At 26.0% G+C, this 20,033-nt stretch overlaps 1 protein-coding gene across 4 annotated transcripts; it reads left to right on the top strand.

The window, feature by feature from the left end:
• The first annotated feature begins 1,556 nt into the window (after positions 1-1,556).
• On the top strand, positions 1,557-18,856 carry LOC148226762 (uncharacterized). Of its 4 annotated transcripts, none has more exons than XM_088204404.1 (5): positions 1,557-1,722; positions 3,263-3,408; positions 17,944-18,141; positions 18,371-18,428; positions 18,602-18,856. In XM_088204404.1, the coding sequence occupies exons 2-5, from the start codon at positions 3,269-3,271 to the stop codon at positions 18,647-18,649; spliced, it is 444 nt and encodes a 147-aa protein (XP_088060530.1). In that variant the 5' UTR covers positions 1,557-1,722; positions 3,263-3,268; the 3' UTR covers positions 18,650-18,856. The 4 variants fall into 4 exon arrangements, 2 of the variants coding, with proteins under 2 accessions (XP_088060530.1, XP_088060531.1); XR_015812337.1 differs by having other exon boundaries at positions 1,564-1,722; positions 18,371-18,471; XR_015812338.1 differs by having other exon boundaries at positions 1,567-1,722; positions 18,371-18,425.
• The last annotated feature ends 1,177 nt before the right edge of the window (positions 18,857-20,033 follow it).

Raw genomic sequence — 20,033 nt, 5'->3', positions numbered from 1 at the left:
AAGATTATTTCAAATTGAAAATTAACTACCTTAAAAAACTATTCAGTTCGTTTTAAAAAGTTCAGAAATTAAATAAGACAATAATAATAAAATAGTAATTATCGAATTTTTTAAAGAAGTTCATTTATTATATATATATGAAGTTTTCCGTGGGTGCGTCCATAAGCCTCAAACAAAGACGTTGCACGGAGGTTAGGATGCGAAGAGAGAAGCGGCGGCTTCTGCGATCTTTTATGGTTTGAAATGGGATCTTGAAGTTCTGATGCATTGAACTCAGAAGTGTGACTTACAATAAAAATATCAGTCAAAGTCTCTGAGATAGTTGCTGTTGGTCGGCAGCGTTATTTTTATATTTATAGCTCTTCATAGGAGATTCTTGTTTCAGTCCCTTTCGGTGGGACGGCCAATTACAAAAAGAACTGTAGGTTTTTTGTAATGCCGTTGCTCGCTAGAGCAGATTACCAATGGCTATCTAAATGATTATCCTGAATGAACAAGTTCATATTTTTCAATGCGTTTGTTGCAATTGTGTGATGTTTAGATACAGTTACAGTTCAGAGAAAATCTATAAAATCGATTTGTATTTATCCAATTAATTAAATTAAAACATTTTAAATGTTGTCCAGTACACAATTGTTTAGGTTAGTAGCAAATAATATCATAATTTGTTATTAACAGAAATATTTAAAAATAAACATCAAGTAAATATTGTGAATTTGTGACAATATAAATGTACAAAGAAGCGTGATTAACAATAATTACGAGTTTTATTATATTTTTTCTGATTCGTAGCGTGTACTTTGACTTAATTTACAAAAAGATTTTCTCACGGTGGTGTTCCATTTAACAAAGATGCCCCTTTTGCCTTTTTTGACCTTTAAACCATTTTGGTTTATCACCGAACTGGATTTAACGCTGGGGTTTATGATTTAAAAGCGTATTATTTAGATTCATACCCCTATAAATTTTGCTAAAATCATTTTGACCGTTTTCAGAATCCCTCCATTGGGTGGTACAATTGTTACATTGATGATCCAAAAAGCTTTAAGTAAGTTTTATTTCAATCAATTTTGAAGCAACTGTTACAGTTGGTCCTGGAAATATATTCTTGATAGTTATTTATGCAAATTTTTAACTTCTGAAACCAATCAATTGCGTGAAAATGGGCTGTGTATTTTATTAAAATATATTTTATTTTATGCACATTACTGTCATTAGTAATAAATAATAAGTAGTCGTCAGAAAAAGTGTTTTTATTCAATAAAAAAAAATAGTTTTCAGCATTATTAATAATTTTATTTATAAAAAGTTTAAACCCAATCATTTTAGATTTATTATAATATTATCAAAATACATTATTAATATATTAAAAATATTGGTATTATATGTATATATATATTGCGCTGAAAGGTATTGTATCGAGCCTTATTCATTATGTGACGATTATGTTGTCCAGATTAGTTAGATAGCAAATAACGTTAGTGATATGATTTGATTAAAATTCATCATTGTTTTCATTTCAGGTCATGCTCGAGGTGTTGTTCAGAGAAAAAATTGACGTACCTTTTGCGCAATGTGCCCACGCACCTGGATTTTATGGTATATAAAGGGGAATCCAACTAGGAAACTGCCATAGTCCAAAACCCACAGTTACAACTCGTGGTTGCATCACGCGAAATCGTCTACATTTTTACCACTTCGACACCTATTACAGACATATATGTAAGTAATAAATGTATTTATTATTTTAATACTAAAATTCACATTATTAATTTATAAATATATAAATAATTAATTATTGTATATTTATGAAAAAATCATAATAGTTGATATGAAATCAATTATTTTCTACAACCCACATAACGAAGTATATATTCGATTTAAAATAACAAAAGGACTTCAATACAGTTTTTATTATTATTAAATAAAAAAATTTGCAATTAACGTTTCAATTGACAAAAGTTTAACCTACGGAGTTAATATATAAAAGTTAGTACGGCCACGTAACGAATTGTGAAAAAAATATATAAAAAACAAGCTTTTATAGTAAACTTTTTTATTATATATCACGTGTTTTCAGAAAAAAAATACCATAATCACGACGATTGAATGACTTGTCCAGACATAATATTTTACCATTCAATACTTTATTTATTTTTTATATTACAAATAAGGTTATTTGTATTTTTTTATTATTATTTTTGCATGGAATTTAAAATTAAATTTACCTTTCACTTAATATGTCAAATAAGATATTTAATCAGAGTTAAAATATCTTAAGCTCTCATAGAATATTGGGTATACAAATTGCTGAATATTTAATTTGGTTTATCTTGCTTTTTAATTTTGAAAGCTCTGTTGCTGATACCTTTACAATTGATTTATATTTACTGATATTTAAGTAAGCACTTGATTCAATCGATCTATTTAATTAGGTAAAAAGTTTTTTAGTATTTCTATATTTAATATTCTGTATCAAATAATGGTTTTTCGTCAAAAAAATATATATTAATAATAATTTATTGATGTTTCATTAATAGAAGTTTATTATTAGTTTTATATTTAATATATAAGGATATATACATTTATACATCCTCGATATATTTATAGAAGAGTTGCGGACAACTATTGAACATTTGACGTAATTCTTAATAAACTATTTTTGTTGAGGTAAAGTTGTATTAGTTAGTAATTTGTTTTTATTATTTAGTTTGCTTTCACTGTAAGATTATAAAGAGTGTTACTACATGTTTTAAGTTTAGCTCATTTTTGATACATATAAATTTACAATGCATACATATAAATTTACAATGTATTATTTAAGAATTTTTATTTTTTATAGGAATAAACAAGCTGTCTTTAAAATTAATATTATATATAATTTTCAAGCTGTTTATTCAATTGATGATAATTTATTTATTTATTTGATATATCAGATATATCATTAATTTGTGAAAAGTTATACACTGGAGCTTTAAATATAATCTTAACGACAAACAACCATCTTAATAAACGGGAACACGGATTAATAACATCGAACGAGTAAACTTTTTCATAAGCCTATAAAAAATAAAATACATGTAATATTGTACATTATCAATTTGAAAAGAATAAAACGTAGAAGAAATCAATTATGTAACGATATTTATCTATATACGTGGCGCGTTTTTTTACGTTTTTTTTATATCTAAGAGTTGCGCGTAGATTCGATGTATATTTAATAGAAAAACGTAGTCGATTTATGTGTAGATTTTTTTCACAGATTGATATGGTTCCGAAGCCTACTGTTCTGCTGTTAGGGGTTTTCCTAGTGCTGGTGTCTCTGGCATTCGCGTCAGAGTACGACGACTATGGACCAGGCAAGCAACAATTCGCACAACTGCATCGATATATGGAAATGAAGCCGAGGTAATGTATATTTTTACTTTTCGCAAATTAAAGACGTGCTCATGAAAAATTCTGTCACCAAAGTGTTTTTAATAAGGCATTAAGAATTTAAAGAAAAATAATTCGAAATGGAAACAGCGCTGCTTTTCTTGACGCTCTTTCTCTTGTGTTTTCTGCGAGAAACGTAATTAAAGCATTTTATGCCTAATGTTTTTAAAACATTAAGATTTTTTTGGTATTTTCTGGAAGTGGCGACCTTTATTTATTTATATGTTATTATCTCATTACTACGTTGACGTATTTTTACTAATTGAAACGAAATAAGTCTCCTCGCATATAATATTAATATAAGTGTTCCTCGTATTGATTTTACATGGAAAATAATGCCTTACTAACTATTAGCTTCAGTGGTATATTGACACTATAATACTGGCGATAAATCACGATTAACAAAATTTGATTAAATCAGCATAAAAAATATGTAATAATAGGACATGTGTATATATAATCATATTTTATCAGAAATATATACATATATGCTAGATGAATATGAAAAGATGTAAGCTCTAAATTATTTTATTTCATTTAATTAGATGTCAATGAGAAATTTATCTCGTTTTATGTACATACATCTGTAAGTTATTTATCAATATGAATTAATTACGGTACAACCACTAGATCCAATTTAGTAGCGAAATCGAATTCTCTAATAATACGAAATTGTTGAACAAATAGTAATTTTTCATTTATTTTATTCAATTACCTAAAATAACTTTAATTCAATTTTATATACTGTTGACTTTTTCTATACATATTTTTTAAGAAAAATCATTATTATATATATTTTAATGGTCCATCAAAAACATTCTAAATATTTAAAAATATATTAATTATGATTATAGCGACGTATAAAATATATTGTTAAATTTAGTTTCTGTTTTAATATACACATAGTAAAAAATATCAGTATATTTATATTTTTTATATGTATATATATAAATAAATATATCAAAACTAGCAAAAAAATAAAATACTGTAACAGAAAAAGTAATTTTTACAACACTTTTATTATCATTTTTACTTCTTCAATTTAATGTAAAACTTTAAATGAGTTAAGATGTATTTAATATATTATTTTATAATTAACCAATTTTCGCGTAATCTATTAGTAAAAAATAAAAAGTTAAAAATACGATATTTGAAAATTGGAAAAATAAATTTGGTCTATTTTGTAGCAAAAGCAAATTGTTTTTGCTTTTTTATTTTATTGTAAAGCTTAAAATACGGTAAATTTTAATAAGTTATATTTAACTATATGTTAATTATATTTTTGATCGATTTGTCCAAACAAAAGTGTTTCGGAAAAATTAAAATTTTAATTATGAGGAAAATTAATCGACTTTATCTAAAAACGTAATATTAATTATTTTTATTTTTATCGAAAAAATCGTATTGTTAAGTATAATTTACTTTAATAAAAGAACGAGATATTTATATCGCAATTGTATAAGCATTATATATTTATTAAAAAAAATTCTAGCAAAATATAATTCTAAAATTATATTTGTAAAATCGTATTTTAAAATTGGTAAAAAGATACAATAATTATTATATAAAAAACTAAATTTTTAACTACAATTTAATATTTTTTTATCGTTTTTCTCGACGTAATGTGCGGTATCCATTTCCATATTTATGTTTAACCTCACTCGTTACATTCTTAAAAAGAGCTTTTACATTTTAAAGTTGATAATAACGCCTCGCTCGACTAACAAAAACGAAACGTGGCATTAGTTAAGAAATGAATCCTTAATGCTTTTAAAATTAGTATGCATTGAAATTTAAAAGTTTTATTTATATACTGAAATATTTAAGATAGTACATTATGTATAAGGATACACATACTAATAGAATTATTAGGTGTTTTGTATTATATTTCAATGGCAGTTACGGATCGTCTGAAAGCATAAAATGTCTCATGTGTGTGCTTCACTAATCTAAGTGACTATAAAGAACGATATGGTATCGTTTTATATATGCGTTGTATAAAATTAATTTAATATTTAATAAGCATCAAGATGTACATTAAACTGATCATATTATTAAATTGAATATATATGTTGATAATTGATATGTCCATCACAGTACCTCTCACATACAACTGTTATCAGATAATTTGAAAATCTGGTGTGTGAAGCAGATATATTAAATCTGGCGTTTAAAATTCTGCACCTGTTCCCTATGTAATTACCTTTCTCACAACGCATCACCTATCCCTATCGCCTTTGTGGCACTTACACAGAATATAATATATCTGATCTCATACACAATACTTTTACCCTTTATATTTTGGGTTTTTATATGAATTTATTTTTTATTATAAATACGTTACAACGGGATCAAAACCAGCAACTACTTGGACAGATATAAAATTATATAAATCGTGTATTTTATTCATTATAAAATATTATTATAGTTTACAATTATTATATGCCTCTATTGAAGACCTAGCTCGATTTTATTTTAATTAATTATTAAAATAATTATCCGTGACATTGAGAAATTTATATTAACTAAATTTGCGAGAATCGATCAAAATTATAATTATATATGATAATATTTACTAATTAGAAACTCTTTAAAATGTAATTTAAACCCAGGTCTCTTAGGTACAAGTAATCGATTTATAACACTACTCTATCGTGCTGTTTAAAATGTATCTTAGGGTTACATGAAGTTTTTGAAGAATGTGTTTTAATTAAATTCATCACATAACTAACGTACAAAAAAAACTTAGTAATGAATGCTATTATTTGTGTACGATATAAAAAATATACGTCTAGTTATTTATATATAAATCCATAATGAACAAATTCAAAGTAGCATTCTTGAAAGATAAAATTAATATTCAATATTTAAAGAATCATATCCACATCTTCCAAAAATTTTATTTCAATTAGGTCGAATTATTACTTGATGGAGATCATTGTTCAAAACTCTCAAATATTTCGACTTAAAAGTAGACGAATTAAAAATTTATTTAACAATGTGATTTGAAATTCATTGTATTAATATTTAATTTAAATATATAATATTGTTTTATTAGTATTACCTCACTTAAAATATTAAATATATTTTATTATTTTTTAAAGAGTAATTTTTTTTATAATATGTCTTGAGATTAATATAAATGATTTTTTCTCAATTGCTAAGTGCAAGTCTACGTGTATGAGACAGTTGATTAAAAAAAAATTGTATGGAATTAGTTCTATATATTTAGTTGCCAAAAAGAGGGAATTTAAAATTATAACATTATTCAGATTACTTTAGATTGTAAATAAATACTGAATCAATGTTTAAAAAGTTAAGAGAAAAAGGGTGTAATGAAACATTTATTTTTTGAGATTTATTAAATAAAAAAAGTTACAGTTCTGCAGTGATTTAAAATAAAATAAAAATTGTCAATAAGTAATTTTAGTATTGAATCAGATAGTAATATACTTTTTATGTAATTAATTATAGTAAAAAATAATACTTTAGTTTTAATAAATATGTTTAGATGTTCCACTTGTTTAATTAAAATTCAGCTTAGAATTAACTAGTATTTAATATTTAGTTTTATATTATTTTTATATATTATAGTAGTTAATTAAGATTGAATTTCAATATTTTTTTAATTAAATTTTCATTACTTATCGGTTAATAGATATTAATTTACTCAGGCACGCTAAGGATTTCGTACAGTAAATATAAATGTAAAATTAATAGCAAATTTAATATTTTGCTTTAAAATACTAAAAATATATGCAACATTTTATATTTTATTTAACAAATATTATATTAATGTCTTGTTTGTAAGACGTAGACTTTTTTTACAAATCAATATAATTAGTTATTTTTAACACTTTTTCTTTGATAAAAAATACCGTCTTATTAATTTTTAACGTAGCTTATAGCTTATATATACATTTTAAAGTTATGTTTTTCGATTAAATTTATAATTGTTTCAAGTAGAAGAATTTTTTATATAAATATCGCTGCAAAATACAATGCTCATTAATTTTTTACATTACAAAATGTTAGTTCAATAATCCAATTACAATGTACATATATTCTACTGCTATTTTTAGATGGCGTAAATATGTTTTGCTATTGTACAATATATATTTTTTCGATTAAAAACTAAATACAATATAAATGCAAATTTCGTAGCAAATAAAATGTGATTATAGTATATTATATAAATATACATTTCATAAATCTTTTAAATTAATAAAATTTATTTAGTTTTCACTTCAATGATTTTTTTATAAATCAGTATAATTTGTCGTTTTTGGACAAAATCACAGCTTGTTTGTGATTTTTTAGCTTATGTGTTTTTTTCATAATTATATGTTTATAGTAGAAAAATGATTTCTTTAACATGATTATCGCTACACAGTAATGTTCAGTTTTTTTTTCATATTTATTATAAAAATGTGTACTTATTTATCGCTATTTTTATTTAAAAAGCCTATGTATGGTTTTTTTACTATAGTTTTTTTTATATTCATAATGTTCACGGAGATTTAAAAAAAATTAACTTTTATAAAAACTAGTAAAGAATTAAAAATTATCTATGGTATTGAAAAAATAAGCAAAATTGGTAAAAATAGGCATTATTAATTACTTAAAAAAACTGTTTTGGCTAGTTTGTATTTAACATAAAATCTAAAGTGGATTTGTATGAAATTAAACTATTAAATGATCTATAAATTCTTATATATGCAATTTAAAAATTGGAAATAAAAACTACAAATTATATTTTATGATAAGCAATTATACATATTATTAAAAAAATATAAATTTTGTGGAAAATCATATGTAGCTTTTATAGGAAAAAACTATTGATTTATATGAAAAAAAAAGTGGTTACAACATAAATTTTATTATTACAAGTTTTTATTATTTATATGGTTTATTGAAACTTTTATTAAAAATCAAATTTTGTTAAAAATTGCTATTAAAATGACCTTAAAAAAAACTGTTTTTGCTAATTTGTATCAAACATAAAAGCTATGATAGACAAATGATATAAAAACAAACCATAAAATGTTCTATAAACATTTATTAAATATATAAAAATTATTCTAAAAAAATTAAATAATACTCTCCTATAAGCATATTAAAAAAATCTTGTTGTACGTTGTAATTATAAAAAACTTTCATGATACAAAATTTTAAATATTCATATAGTTTGTATATTTCACATAATTTCTATTTAAAGTCTTTGCTTAAGAATACTTTGAAATGCAATTAAAAGGTCATCCGCATCTTTCAGCAACAGCTTCAAACTCATATCCATTTTTGTGAAAGCTTTGCGGTTAGTTATCATTATATAAGGGAGTTTTTCTCGCTGTTTTTAATTAAAACATCCCGCAGAAGAATCGCGACTTTAGGAAAGAATGCAAATTAGCAGGGAATGACGTGATAAGGGGGTACTTTGACACATTTCACATTTGAAATTCATGATACCGTGTCATGTCGCATAATTATAATAAGAGAAATTTGTCACCGGAATCACAATAGGCTGCCATTAACATACTCATCGATTCGCGGGGGTTGAATAAATTTTGTGTGCTTCGACAAAAAATAACAATACGTAGGTATAACGAATGAATAAAATATCACATCATGAAAGTGACGCAAAACACGCTACTTTCTGTATAATGTACATATTTTCCGATCCATTTTAGAAATTCTATATAAGCGCCTGGGGACTTTCAGATCCTTTGCAATTTTGTAAACGCGGGCAGTAGTTTTTTACAAAAATTACATTTCGAAAACTTTACTCCGGTGTTAGCTAACTTTTAAACGTGTCACACTTTACCTTTATTCGAATTTCATATGCAGCCGAGGGGCGCAAATATCTTAGGCGTGTTTAAGTTAAGATAAAGGCTAAGTAAAAGAATCGAGCTTTATGATGTTAAATATAGACTAAAAAATTACTTTTTACCTTAAATTTATTTTTGAAATTTCAACCTTTTCGTTAACAGATTGCTTATAAAATCGCTATGTATATACATATATAAACGTTTTTCATACCTGACTTAACACCGCAATTTCAATTTGGTTTTATTCCGAGGCGATTAATATAGATATTACCTTTTCAAAATTACTCTTTTAAGACTTTGTCGTTTTAATAAATATGAGTTAAAGTTTGCGACATTTGGAATATTATAGTGATCCAAATTTTAATTGTATAATTTTAAGTTTCTCATGATGCGCGTTTGTCTGAGCGTGATGAAACATATTATTTTAATACTTAAACTTATAAACTATTATAAGCATCACTCTAATAGTTATGTGGTGTAATTTGTGTACAATTGTTTTTTTGTATTATTTTTTATTTTTTTAGATTAAATTAAGACCATCGTGGCCTAACAGGTTACCCCAATGCGCCACAATGGTAAAATATATTTTTACTTAAAAATATGTTATAAAGTTATAGAAATAATTTATTTAAAAATCTTGTCTCTTACATATTATTTTATTCCAAATTAACTGCATAATTATACTGTATTGGAAAAAATACAAGTTTTATAATTAATTCAAGTTAAATATTTTCAGATCATACAAATCAAAGTTAACAATATAATCCCTATTTAAAAGTGAGCCCATTGTAAACATTTGCATTAACTAATCTAAAACATACCGGTAATATTTGATTAACGCCGAGATTATCGATTCCTGCCGTATATATTAAAATATATTTATCACACCGTTTATCGGTATCGCTTTAATTGTATATATTACCATGGTTAAATAAGTGTTAACCAATCAGATAGCATCCTTGATAAGTTTGCATAGTTTGATTGATTCCCCTGTGTAATTAGCTTAATCCCCAATTATATAGATAACGGTCGCGTATTTACGCACAAACGTTTAAGGATTCTAATAATACAATGGATTGTGTGACGAAATCCTAAATTATTGTTAATAAAAAATACTGCTACGTCATAAATGTTGAGTGTTGTACAAGTACAAGTGTCACGAGTGAATTGTAAGCACGTCTCAAAGTTTACGCTTCTGCATTTGTCACATGAAAAAAGTTTTTGTCTAAATTTGAAGCTGGGATATGATGAGTTTTTAGCAAATACAAAACTTCAAGTTCCTGATTTATTTCAGGAGTTTTGATGTATTGCATTTCTATTTAAAGTTTAAATATTATTTAGAAGACACCGAAGAACAAATACATGGGTTAGTCATCATAGATAGTCACTTAGTTATAAATACTTTTGATATAGAATTATTTAAGTGAGAAATAGATGCAAGTGGAAAAGCTTTTTATGAACAGTGAGATAATGTGAGGTGATGAATTTTAATCAAAAGTGAGGATTCTAAAAATATATTATTAATTTATTTATTGATTATTAAAACTTGAATTATCTAGCTTATTATTTACAATAAAACAATGCTGGTACTTGTGATAAAACATATTATTTAATGAAATGTGGCTATTTTAATTTAGATCATTTACAAAATCAAAATATCACAGACATCTGCAAAAATATTATAAAGGTATTTTTATAAAATAATTTATTTTATTTTTAATAAATATTATGTAATATATTTTTGCAAAATGTTATTTAAGGTGTTATTGTCCTTATGTACATGTTTACTACAGAAATAAATTATTACAATAGAACCGTTGTAATAAATTACCCTGAATACATTTTCAACAATCAAGGCTTTATTATGTAAAAGAAAATTGATTTACTTGAATACTATTAATTACTTTCTATAAATACTACGTTTGAAAGTTGCACTGTTTTCTTAAAAAATATTTTTAGTATTATATATAATATTCTGTTAGACTTTATGGGGCACGTAAATATAATTGTATGGTAATTAAAAGTTTGATGAATTACTTTGTGACGAAACCGCGTTCTTTCAACAATTTATAATTCACTTATTCAGTGCTATGTTTTAATTAAAAGTGTTTTAAGTATATTATGTTATATTAAAATTAGCGGATTGTAAATGTATGCATATTTATTATTTATATAAGCTTTTAGCATTTTATATTTGAATAGTTAAAATAAATGGTTCTATAAATATATAATGGTTTATAAATATCTGTGTTTCAACTAATTACATATTACTTATCCCAGTTTATTATATATGCAAATACATGTTCCCATCAGTTTTTCTTTTTTAATAGTAAAAAAATATAATTTAACACAACCGGATATTTACGAAAATATGAGAACTAAAGTGCATCAAATAATTTTGATTGGAACCATGCATGCAGTTCTAATATTTTTTTTTCATTTTATAACTGAACCCCTTAAAAAAATACTTTCCCTATCATAATTTTAAAGTTACCGAATTCTAAAAAATATATAGGCTGCTTCAAATAAAAATGTACATAGTCAAAACTAATGTTCATAAATATGTACATGTTATAATAATATGTAATATTCACAAAATGATTTTATTACAAGTAACTTTAATTTTAAAATTATTAAGTACATATCCAAAATTATTCCCTTTATATAAACATATTCATTTTAATTATTTATATAGATTATTTGTTTCTGTCTTTACACAAAACCATTGTTTTTTGATGTTAAATAGTGTTTTTGCAATTTTAAAAGTTATTTTTGATACTGCATAGCAGGCGCGAACGGTGAGATACATTTCCTTTCGCTCGTTCGCGTGTTAAGTGACAAGAGTGAGTGAGAGATAAGTGCCGTACGGAACGCGTGTAACGCACGCCCTTATCTCTCACTGATTCTCGTCACTTAACACAGTTTTATGACTCTTTTAACGAGTCTTGATTATGGGTGACTCCGATAATGCACAGGACGGAATAGCACAATCCGTAACGTCCCAGACTAGTAACTCTGAGGTAATGGGTTCGATCCCCGGCAGTGGCACTCGAATTTTTATTGATAAGAAATGAGCTTTTATTAAAAATTATTTGCAATGATATATATCGATTATAAATTATATTACAAATAATAATTATTAATTATTAATATAGATGTCTCTGATTCTGTTAATACTTACTATATTATTATGTCTAATTGATTTATCCAACTGGTACAGATTTACCCTGTTGTAACGCATTGGGCTGTCAGGCTATAACACAAGATCTAAAATCAATGTGTTTTATGATCCTTTTAGCAAGTCTTTTCTAACTAATTATAAAAAAAAAAAATATTACAAAATCATTTTCTAGTGTTTTATATTACAAAAAAATACTATTGTAAACGATTCGCATGCGTTTTAATTCAAAATATTTTCCTTTTACAGTTTTACTGTCAGAGAATGATTGTTTTGAGCATAACGATATAAAATTGCACATGAGAAAAACATTTTCGTACTAAAAACATCAACATAGTACAAATTAAGTTTGTTATTTATTTTTTCTTTACGGATCATAATTTAAATAAATATTTCATTATTATTAAATGACTGAAAATGATAAAAATTTGATGTAAGTAATAACGCAAAACATTCTTTTAATTTATTGTAATTTCTGTAAAATAATCATAAAAACCAGTGATTTAGTAAGACAGTTACATAATAGTTATTATACCCTATTTGCGTTAACACAGTCAGTTCGAGAGCTATTAATTTTATCCTAATTTATAATTGAGAAAGAGATGGCAAGTTTGGGTTTATTGGTTCGATATACTTATCATTACTCTTATTTGAACGAATTTATAAAAATTAAAAACATTACTGGAATTTTTATATTTATCAATCAATCGGAGTAATGATAAGTATATCAAATGTATATCCGTATCGTATGCTTTAGAGCTAATGGTAGGGGCGTAAACCCAATCTCTTTCTCAATTATTAATATTGATAGATAGCTCTCGAACTGACTGTGTTAACGCAAATAGAGTTATATGTCAATTGTATATTCAGTTTATTTTTACATTTAAATTAAAATACAACTTTAATTTATTATTTTTTAATAAAAATATGAATTTCACTATTTTCATTATTTATTTGAGTGCCACTCAACTTTTTCTTAGATAAATCAAAATTGTTGTATTTTTTGTGTATATATGTTGTATATATATATAACATATCTGATACTAATACATGTAAATAATAATTGGTTTTTAATTTCTTAACAAATATTTGCCATACTTGGATATTTTTGTATTGCTATGAATATAATATTATGAACTTATAAATTGAGTTAACTTCACAACTTCACATTTATACCATAAGCACACCATTTACATATGTATAATACTCTTTTAAAACTTCATTAACTTTATAATTGCTCGCAGTGCATCGAACTTAAAAGTAACCTTTATCACATATCTAATCCTGTTTATTAAAATATATTACTACAATTAAGATTTTTAATATTTTTAAATTAAAATTCTGTATATGCATTTTTGTATACACAAAAGCTTTGGTGAAAAAAGTTAGTGAAGCACAGATTTCGATGGCTTTTTATGGCTTATTTATTCAACATTAATAATAACGATTTAATAAACTTTTTTCATAGCGATTTATTCGATTTTTTTTACAGTGAAGCTCATATTTTTTAACCAGAAATATAAATGTGTGGGGGCGAAACGGTGTAATTAAAAAATAAATAAAAGTTTTAATCGTGAAGTTAAACAATGTCCTGCAACAAAACAATACACCAATTGGTCGACCGTATTGAATAATTGATTTACCGCCGGTTGTTACGCTCTTGGAATTTATCCCTGTAGAGTAATTTTCTGGAATTAAGGGTCCAAATAAATTTATTGGGAGCTCATTAGAAAGGCGCTCGACTCCCCGCAAAAAACGAAAGGTTAATTGTTTTATACTTTTGCCACAGTCTGTTGTGCGTGAGAGTAATGAATTACCAATCGTTGAAATTGCAAAATCCATACATCAAAATTGATAAAATTCACTCGAAACTGCATCAATTAATCTATGTCGGATTAACCACTGTTGTGGTATTGGGAATATTGAAATTTTAATGTTTCGCTTGTCATCGACTAACGTATTGGCGGTACAATGTGTAGGTGAATAAACACACAAACACTTGTTGCGGTGAACTTAATTGAAAAGCTCATATCTCTGATGATATAGGCTGATAATCGCACTTTTGTGAACCCAGATATGCAATTAGGAACATTACCTTCGATTAGAATCGATTTTTATATCGGGATTATACTTCGTAATACTTTTAACTCGATTTTATAAAAATATGTTTGCAAGCTTTTTAATTGATGGTAAATTTTCTTTAAATTGTTACATTAATATTAAAGCAAAAAATTAATTTAATTATATTTATAATCTGTTTATATTTCACATTAGTTTTTGAACTACTACAATAAATAGTATCGCTGTATTTTGATTTACGTTAAATAGCAAATTTTCTCAGTACATTTATAATTATATAAACGTTCGTCCAATTCACGTCGTAAAGAATTTATTTATTAAACAGTTTTCAGATAAACGTTATGCCGATTATGTTTTGCTTAGTAATCCGCATATTGAAATCTTGTTTTATACATTATCTGACAAACCCCCAAAGCTATCTTTTCGCATCTACCATTTTGCTTTAGCTTTTTAACGTATAACGTATGTACTTAAATACTATTATCGTAGAGCAGTCAAACGACAAATAAGACATGATTTACGTTGTATTTACGTTATAAATAACAATGTTAGCATTTTTTGAGTTCTTTTCGATTTTTTTATAAATGTCAAAGTGACAAACACCAGTTTCGAAATGTGTATTAAATATTTATATATAGTGAACAATTCGGGCACATTTTCCAAACCTACATTTAAACGTCTATCTTGATTTGCTTAGCAATATTTCAGTTATGATCTATTTGTGTAAAGCTCCGCAGTGAATGGTATTTCAGCGTATAAAAGAGTCTTTGATAGTATTTTTTCATTAAAATATTCTATATAAGTAGTGTGATTTTTTTATGATAGTAATTCTACAAATATCTGACCATGTATAATTTTTTTTGTTGATTTTATCATATTTATTTTAACGTTATTTTTATCAAAGATTGCTGACTATTAACTTTTTTGATAGATAAACTGTTCAATGCTAATTTGCCACAAGAGTGTTATTGAATAGATAGGCTACGCTGCATACGCTATTATTTACCAAACTTTGGTATTCAATAACCCTTAGAACAGAATCGCCGTACATGTACGGCGGTCGATCTTTCACTGTTTTGAAGTACCCCAGATAGTTATATATTTACATATATATAACTGAATAAATAATAAATGAAAAACATTATAATTATAAAATATTTTTTAAATTTGATTTAATGTAAATGATATGTATAGAAAATAATACCAATGAATTTAAGAGTACGTAAATGAACATAACAAAATATAGGTTATATTAATTTTATAAAAAATATTGTAAACCTCTGAATTGCTATAAAAAATTTTCATAAAATTATTAATACACGCAAGTAGTAAAATAAATCAAAACAATTAAACGTTGAGAATCACTGAATTTTTTATAAATTACTATAAATGCTTAGGGGTTATGAGCCTAGGTGTGATTGACTTTGTGGCTAATGAGACTCAATGTGAATTTAGTAGGACTTTTTACTAATATATTTACATGATTATCGGCGAGAAGTTTTCTCCATGTAGTGAAGCTGACGCTGGTGATGATGCCCGTGGATGATTCTCATTATTGTGACTGTCTGGAGCTAGTGTCAGAAGATAGTTCCTCTTGCGGCGATGGGAGTTCCAAGTCGTCTTTTCGCGTCTGTCGGTGGGGGCGCATCTGCTAGTCTCCTCGAGTAGCTGCTGGTAACTCTGACTTTGTGTCTCCTGACTGGGTGACTGTCTATCCTCATCGGAGTCCGGGCTTATATACTTTAGGGGTTAAAGCTTGCTCGTCACTCGCATATGTGCAGCAATCTTCCAGCCAACCACCGCAGTCGCTTCGTAAAACGGCGAAATACGTCTACGCCTTTAGAAGGCGACATTCGCTGGTCCAAGGTTATATTGAAATTTTCGGAAATGTCACGGATGTGGTGATTTATGATATCCGTGATCATTTTTTCTTTCATATGCCGCTCCATTACCTACAGTTAAATCATACCCATTTTTATTTTGCAAAATTTATCTTCTTATCTATAACATTTATAGCCATATAATAGCGGATAAACACAATAATAAAAATATTTTTTGATTGCCGAAATTACAGAACAAAAAATCACTGGATTTATAGCATCGAGAGACACCTTGTTTTTACAAGACTCTCTTGACAGAGCCTCTTGTGTTTTTAATCACTAATTTTAATCAGTGTTCTATACTTTCTTTAGTCTCGAAAAATCATATCCAAAGCAACGCCACCAAAAGAGTGACTTGTTGAAGTATGGCATAAAGAAAAGCCTTTGGATTAATTTGTTTTTAATTAATGCCATAGTTACAGCGTTATTAAGTCCTTGTATACAGCGTAGCGTTATAATTAAACCTTTCCATGACATTATCGAAATGGATCCCCCTTGATTCCTATACTAAGAATAGAGATTAATAAGGATGTTGATATTGCTTTTTAAAATCTAAGAGCAAAAAAATTTGTAGATAAAGATGACATATCTTCAAGCATCTTGAAAATCTCAGACACTATAAAGTTCAGGATTTTCGTAGCGTCTGTAAAATGGTATAAATAAAATTTATATTCAAAATTTAATATACAAATGTAAGATCATAGACATATCATTTTAAAGATTCATATAAAATGGTAAATTAGATTATAGTGCACACCTGAAATATATAAGCACTAAATTTTTACAGCTCCAAAAAAATTAACGCCAAATATTTTTTTATGATACTTTTTGGCACATATTATGTAAAAATAAAAAAACATAATTTGGCACTAACAATATCCTTTAAAACACATGCATATTTTTTTTACTTGATATTAAAAATGACAGGCCAAATACTTTTGGACGTACCGATATATTGGATAATATTTTTTATGCACTATATGAAAAAATCGTCCACTTTTTGCTGAACCTAATATTATATTTGAAATAACAAAGCGCAAACGAGAGAGGAAAATATTGGAAAATAGATCTATTGTGTTGTTAATTCTCACCCTTAAACCTTGTATTTATATGTTTATCCATCAAAGTGTATAAAAGGAGAACCACGTCAATTTGAAGATAATTCATGCGTGATACATGGATACGTCAATATTATACTTACCGATGTTCTCGTTCAATTTTGTATCGCATGTAATCTCTATAAAGATGGATAAAAATATGTAAAGAAAAAATACTTTCAAAAATATTTACATGCATAACCTTTTACAAAAAATTATACTAGGTAAACATACTTATTAAATTAGCATGAAATATAATAAAAAAGCATCTCTGATATTTTCTTAGCATAAATAAATGTAATTAATCATAAGTTGCCTCAAGCGATATGTTTAAGTTTACATAGCAATTAATATAATGTTTATTTTACAACATGTGTTTGCATAATATTGAAATTTTTAGAAACACCCAAACAAATATGTATTACAGTGTGACATATTTTTGATAACAGGTTAGGACGAAGCGACATGTACAATTGGGCACAACAACGTGAAGATAAGAGAGCTTTCTTAAATGCAAACAGATATGGTCAAAATGTAATGATGCCTGATGAAGAAGAAGAAGCTGCTGATACAAGACTTGTCAGAGCTTCTCGTCTTCAGCATCTCCGCTCTCTCGACTTTCTCTACAACCAAGATCACAAGCCAAGGTAAACCTTATGCAATTTTAAAATCGACAGATTAATAAAAAATGCATGTTTTATTTTTTTCGTTTCAATTATACTTTGTACAGCTTTGAAAAATTTAGATCGATCTAAATATTATCGCTAATAAAAAATATCACAATCAATTTAAGTAATTAAATTCAAGAAATACATACAATGAAACATGCAGGATGTATTTAAACTACATCACTTAAATTATTCTACTTTGTTCCAGATTTGGCAAAAGAACATATTCATATGGAACATGGGATAGAGAAAGTGATAATCCAGTGGTAGTATACTAGACATAACTACTAATTTTATTTGAAAACAAACGTAAATACAATTTTATATATTGTGAACGTGAAATATCTAATTAATTAAAGTTGATTGGGATATTTTAAATACATATTATTATAATCAGCTTTTTTAAAATATTATTTTAATCTATTGTGTTTCTTTTCAGATAAATGCTGAACTTGAAAACCGGTCTCCGCTCACTAATCGAAAATGAAGAGAATTACCTCCACTTGAACTTTTACATTTGATTGCACAGTTATTTATATAACTATTATGATTTTAAAAATTGTAAAATTAATTTAAAAAAATGCTTCGTTCATGAAAACTTTATGTAATTGTCTTAATTTTAATTTGAAATAACGTAAATTATATTTCTTCAATATTATTTACTTGTAAATATCAAAACTTTAAATATTAGTTATTAACATAGTATAAATGTTATATCAATATATATTATTATATAATATTCACGTAACAAGTGAATTCATATTTACTTTGTTCTTAAAATTTAATATCTATGATAAAATTGAATATTATTTAATAATGTTAATAATGTATATTTAATTTATAAAATAAATCTATAAATACCATGTTTATTGAGCATTCTACATCATTTTTCATTACAATAATATTCAGTTGAAAGACTATGGAGAGAGAAGCATTCAATTTATTTTATCTATTTAAAAAATATAAATGGACGAAAAAATAAAATATTTGCAACAATAGACAACATTTTAACTATGAGAAGCATATATTTCTTCTGTTCCATTAAGTGAATGTCCTTTTTATTAATATTTATAAGGCAATGCAAATTGCGAAGTGTTAATTTTAGTTAATTTAAAAATACAATGCACTTATATCCAATCGTATTAGATTGCATAGTGTATCTCAAAATAACTCTAATATTTTCAAATCGAAAGCGAGATAGTAAAAATGCTAAGTTCTGACTTATCAAAGTTCCAGATGGAAGTGTATTCCGAAAGGAAGTGTCGTGCGTACACATATCAAGATTATGTCCGAGATATATAAATACATATATAATATTTTAGAGTTATGGAACATGCTTTCGCTTTTTCCAGCTCCTAATCTTATCGCCAATACGACGGTTTGGGGTGGAAACAGACTATTTTGCTATGTGATACTTTTCTTATATAAATACTCATGTCACGATTATCTTTCAGAGAGTTAGAAATTAATCAAAGCAGTCACATGAAACTTTGATTACCTGCTATTCGCATTCTTGTGACTTTTCAGCACCTATATTGGTACCTTTGTATAAACACTAACTGTCTTTTATTTAAGTAAATTATTGTATCTGCGATCGTCATGAGCGTTTGTATTACGTCAGCATAATAAATATATTTTTTTCTATTCATAAATACAATATTAAATGTGCTTTCAACGAATAATTGCGACACATGTTAATCTGACGCTTACCGAGTTACATTCATTACATTCTACAGAATTTTATTCTCACTTGTTGTATTATCTGTCTTTTTACTATAGTTTTCAGATAAAAACCAAAATTTCAGTTCAGCTCTAACTATTCCCTTGGACTACCACTACCATTTTCGACTTTTTATAAATAAACGAGAGTT

The sequence above is a fragment of the Plectrocnemia conspersa genome, unplaced genomic scaffold, assembly GCF_051122295.1.
Source record: "Plectrocnemia conspersa isolate PC_06_02 unplaced genomic scaffold, ASM5112229v1 ptg000014l, whole genome shotgun sequence".
In the NCBI taxonomy this organism is placed as follows: domain Eukaryota; kingdom Metazoa; phylum Arthropoda; class Insecta; order Trichoptera; family Polycentropodidae; genus Plectrocnemia; species Plectrocnemia conspersa.
The sequence above is the reverse complement of the archived record's forward strand: the minus strand, read 5'-3'. Positions and strand labels throughout refer to the sequence as shown.

Bases quoted from the DNA above. Each gene is read 5' to 3' on its own strand.
- LOC148226762 (XM_088204404.1), top strand. From the start codon at position 3,269: ATGGTTCCGAAGCCTACTGTTCTGCTGTTAGGGGTTTTCCTAGTGCTG. The intron at 3,409-17,943 runs GTAATGTATATT...TTTTGATAACAG, and splicing joins TATATGGAAATGAAGCCGAG to GTTAGGACGAAGCGACATGT. The intron at 18,429-18,601 runs GTAGTATACTAG...GTTTCTTTTCAG, and splicing joins GAGAAAGTGATAATCCAGTG to ATAAATGCTGAACTTGAAAA.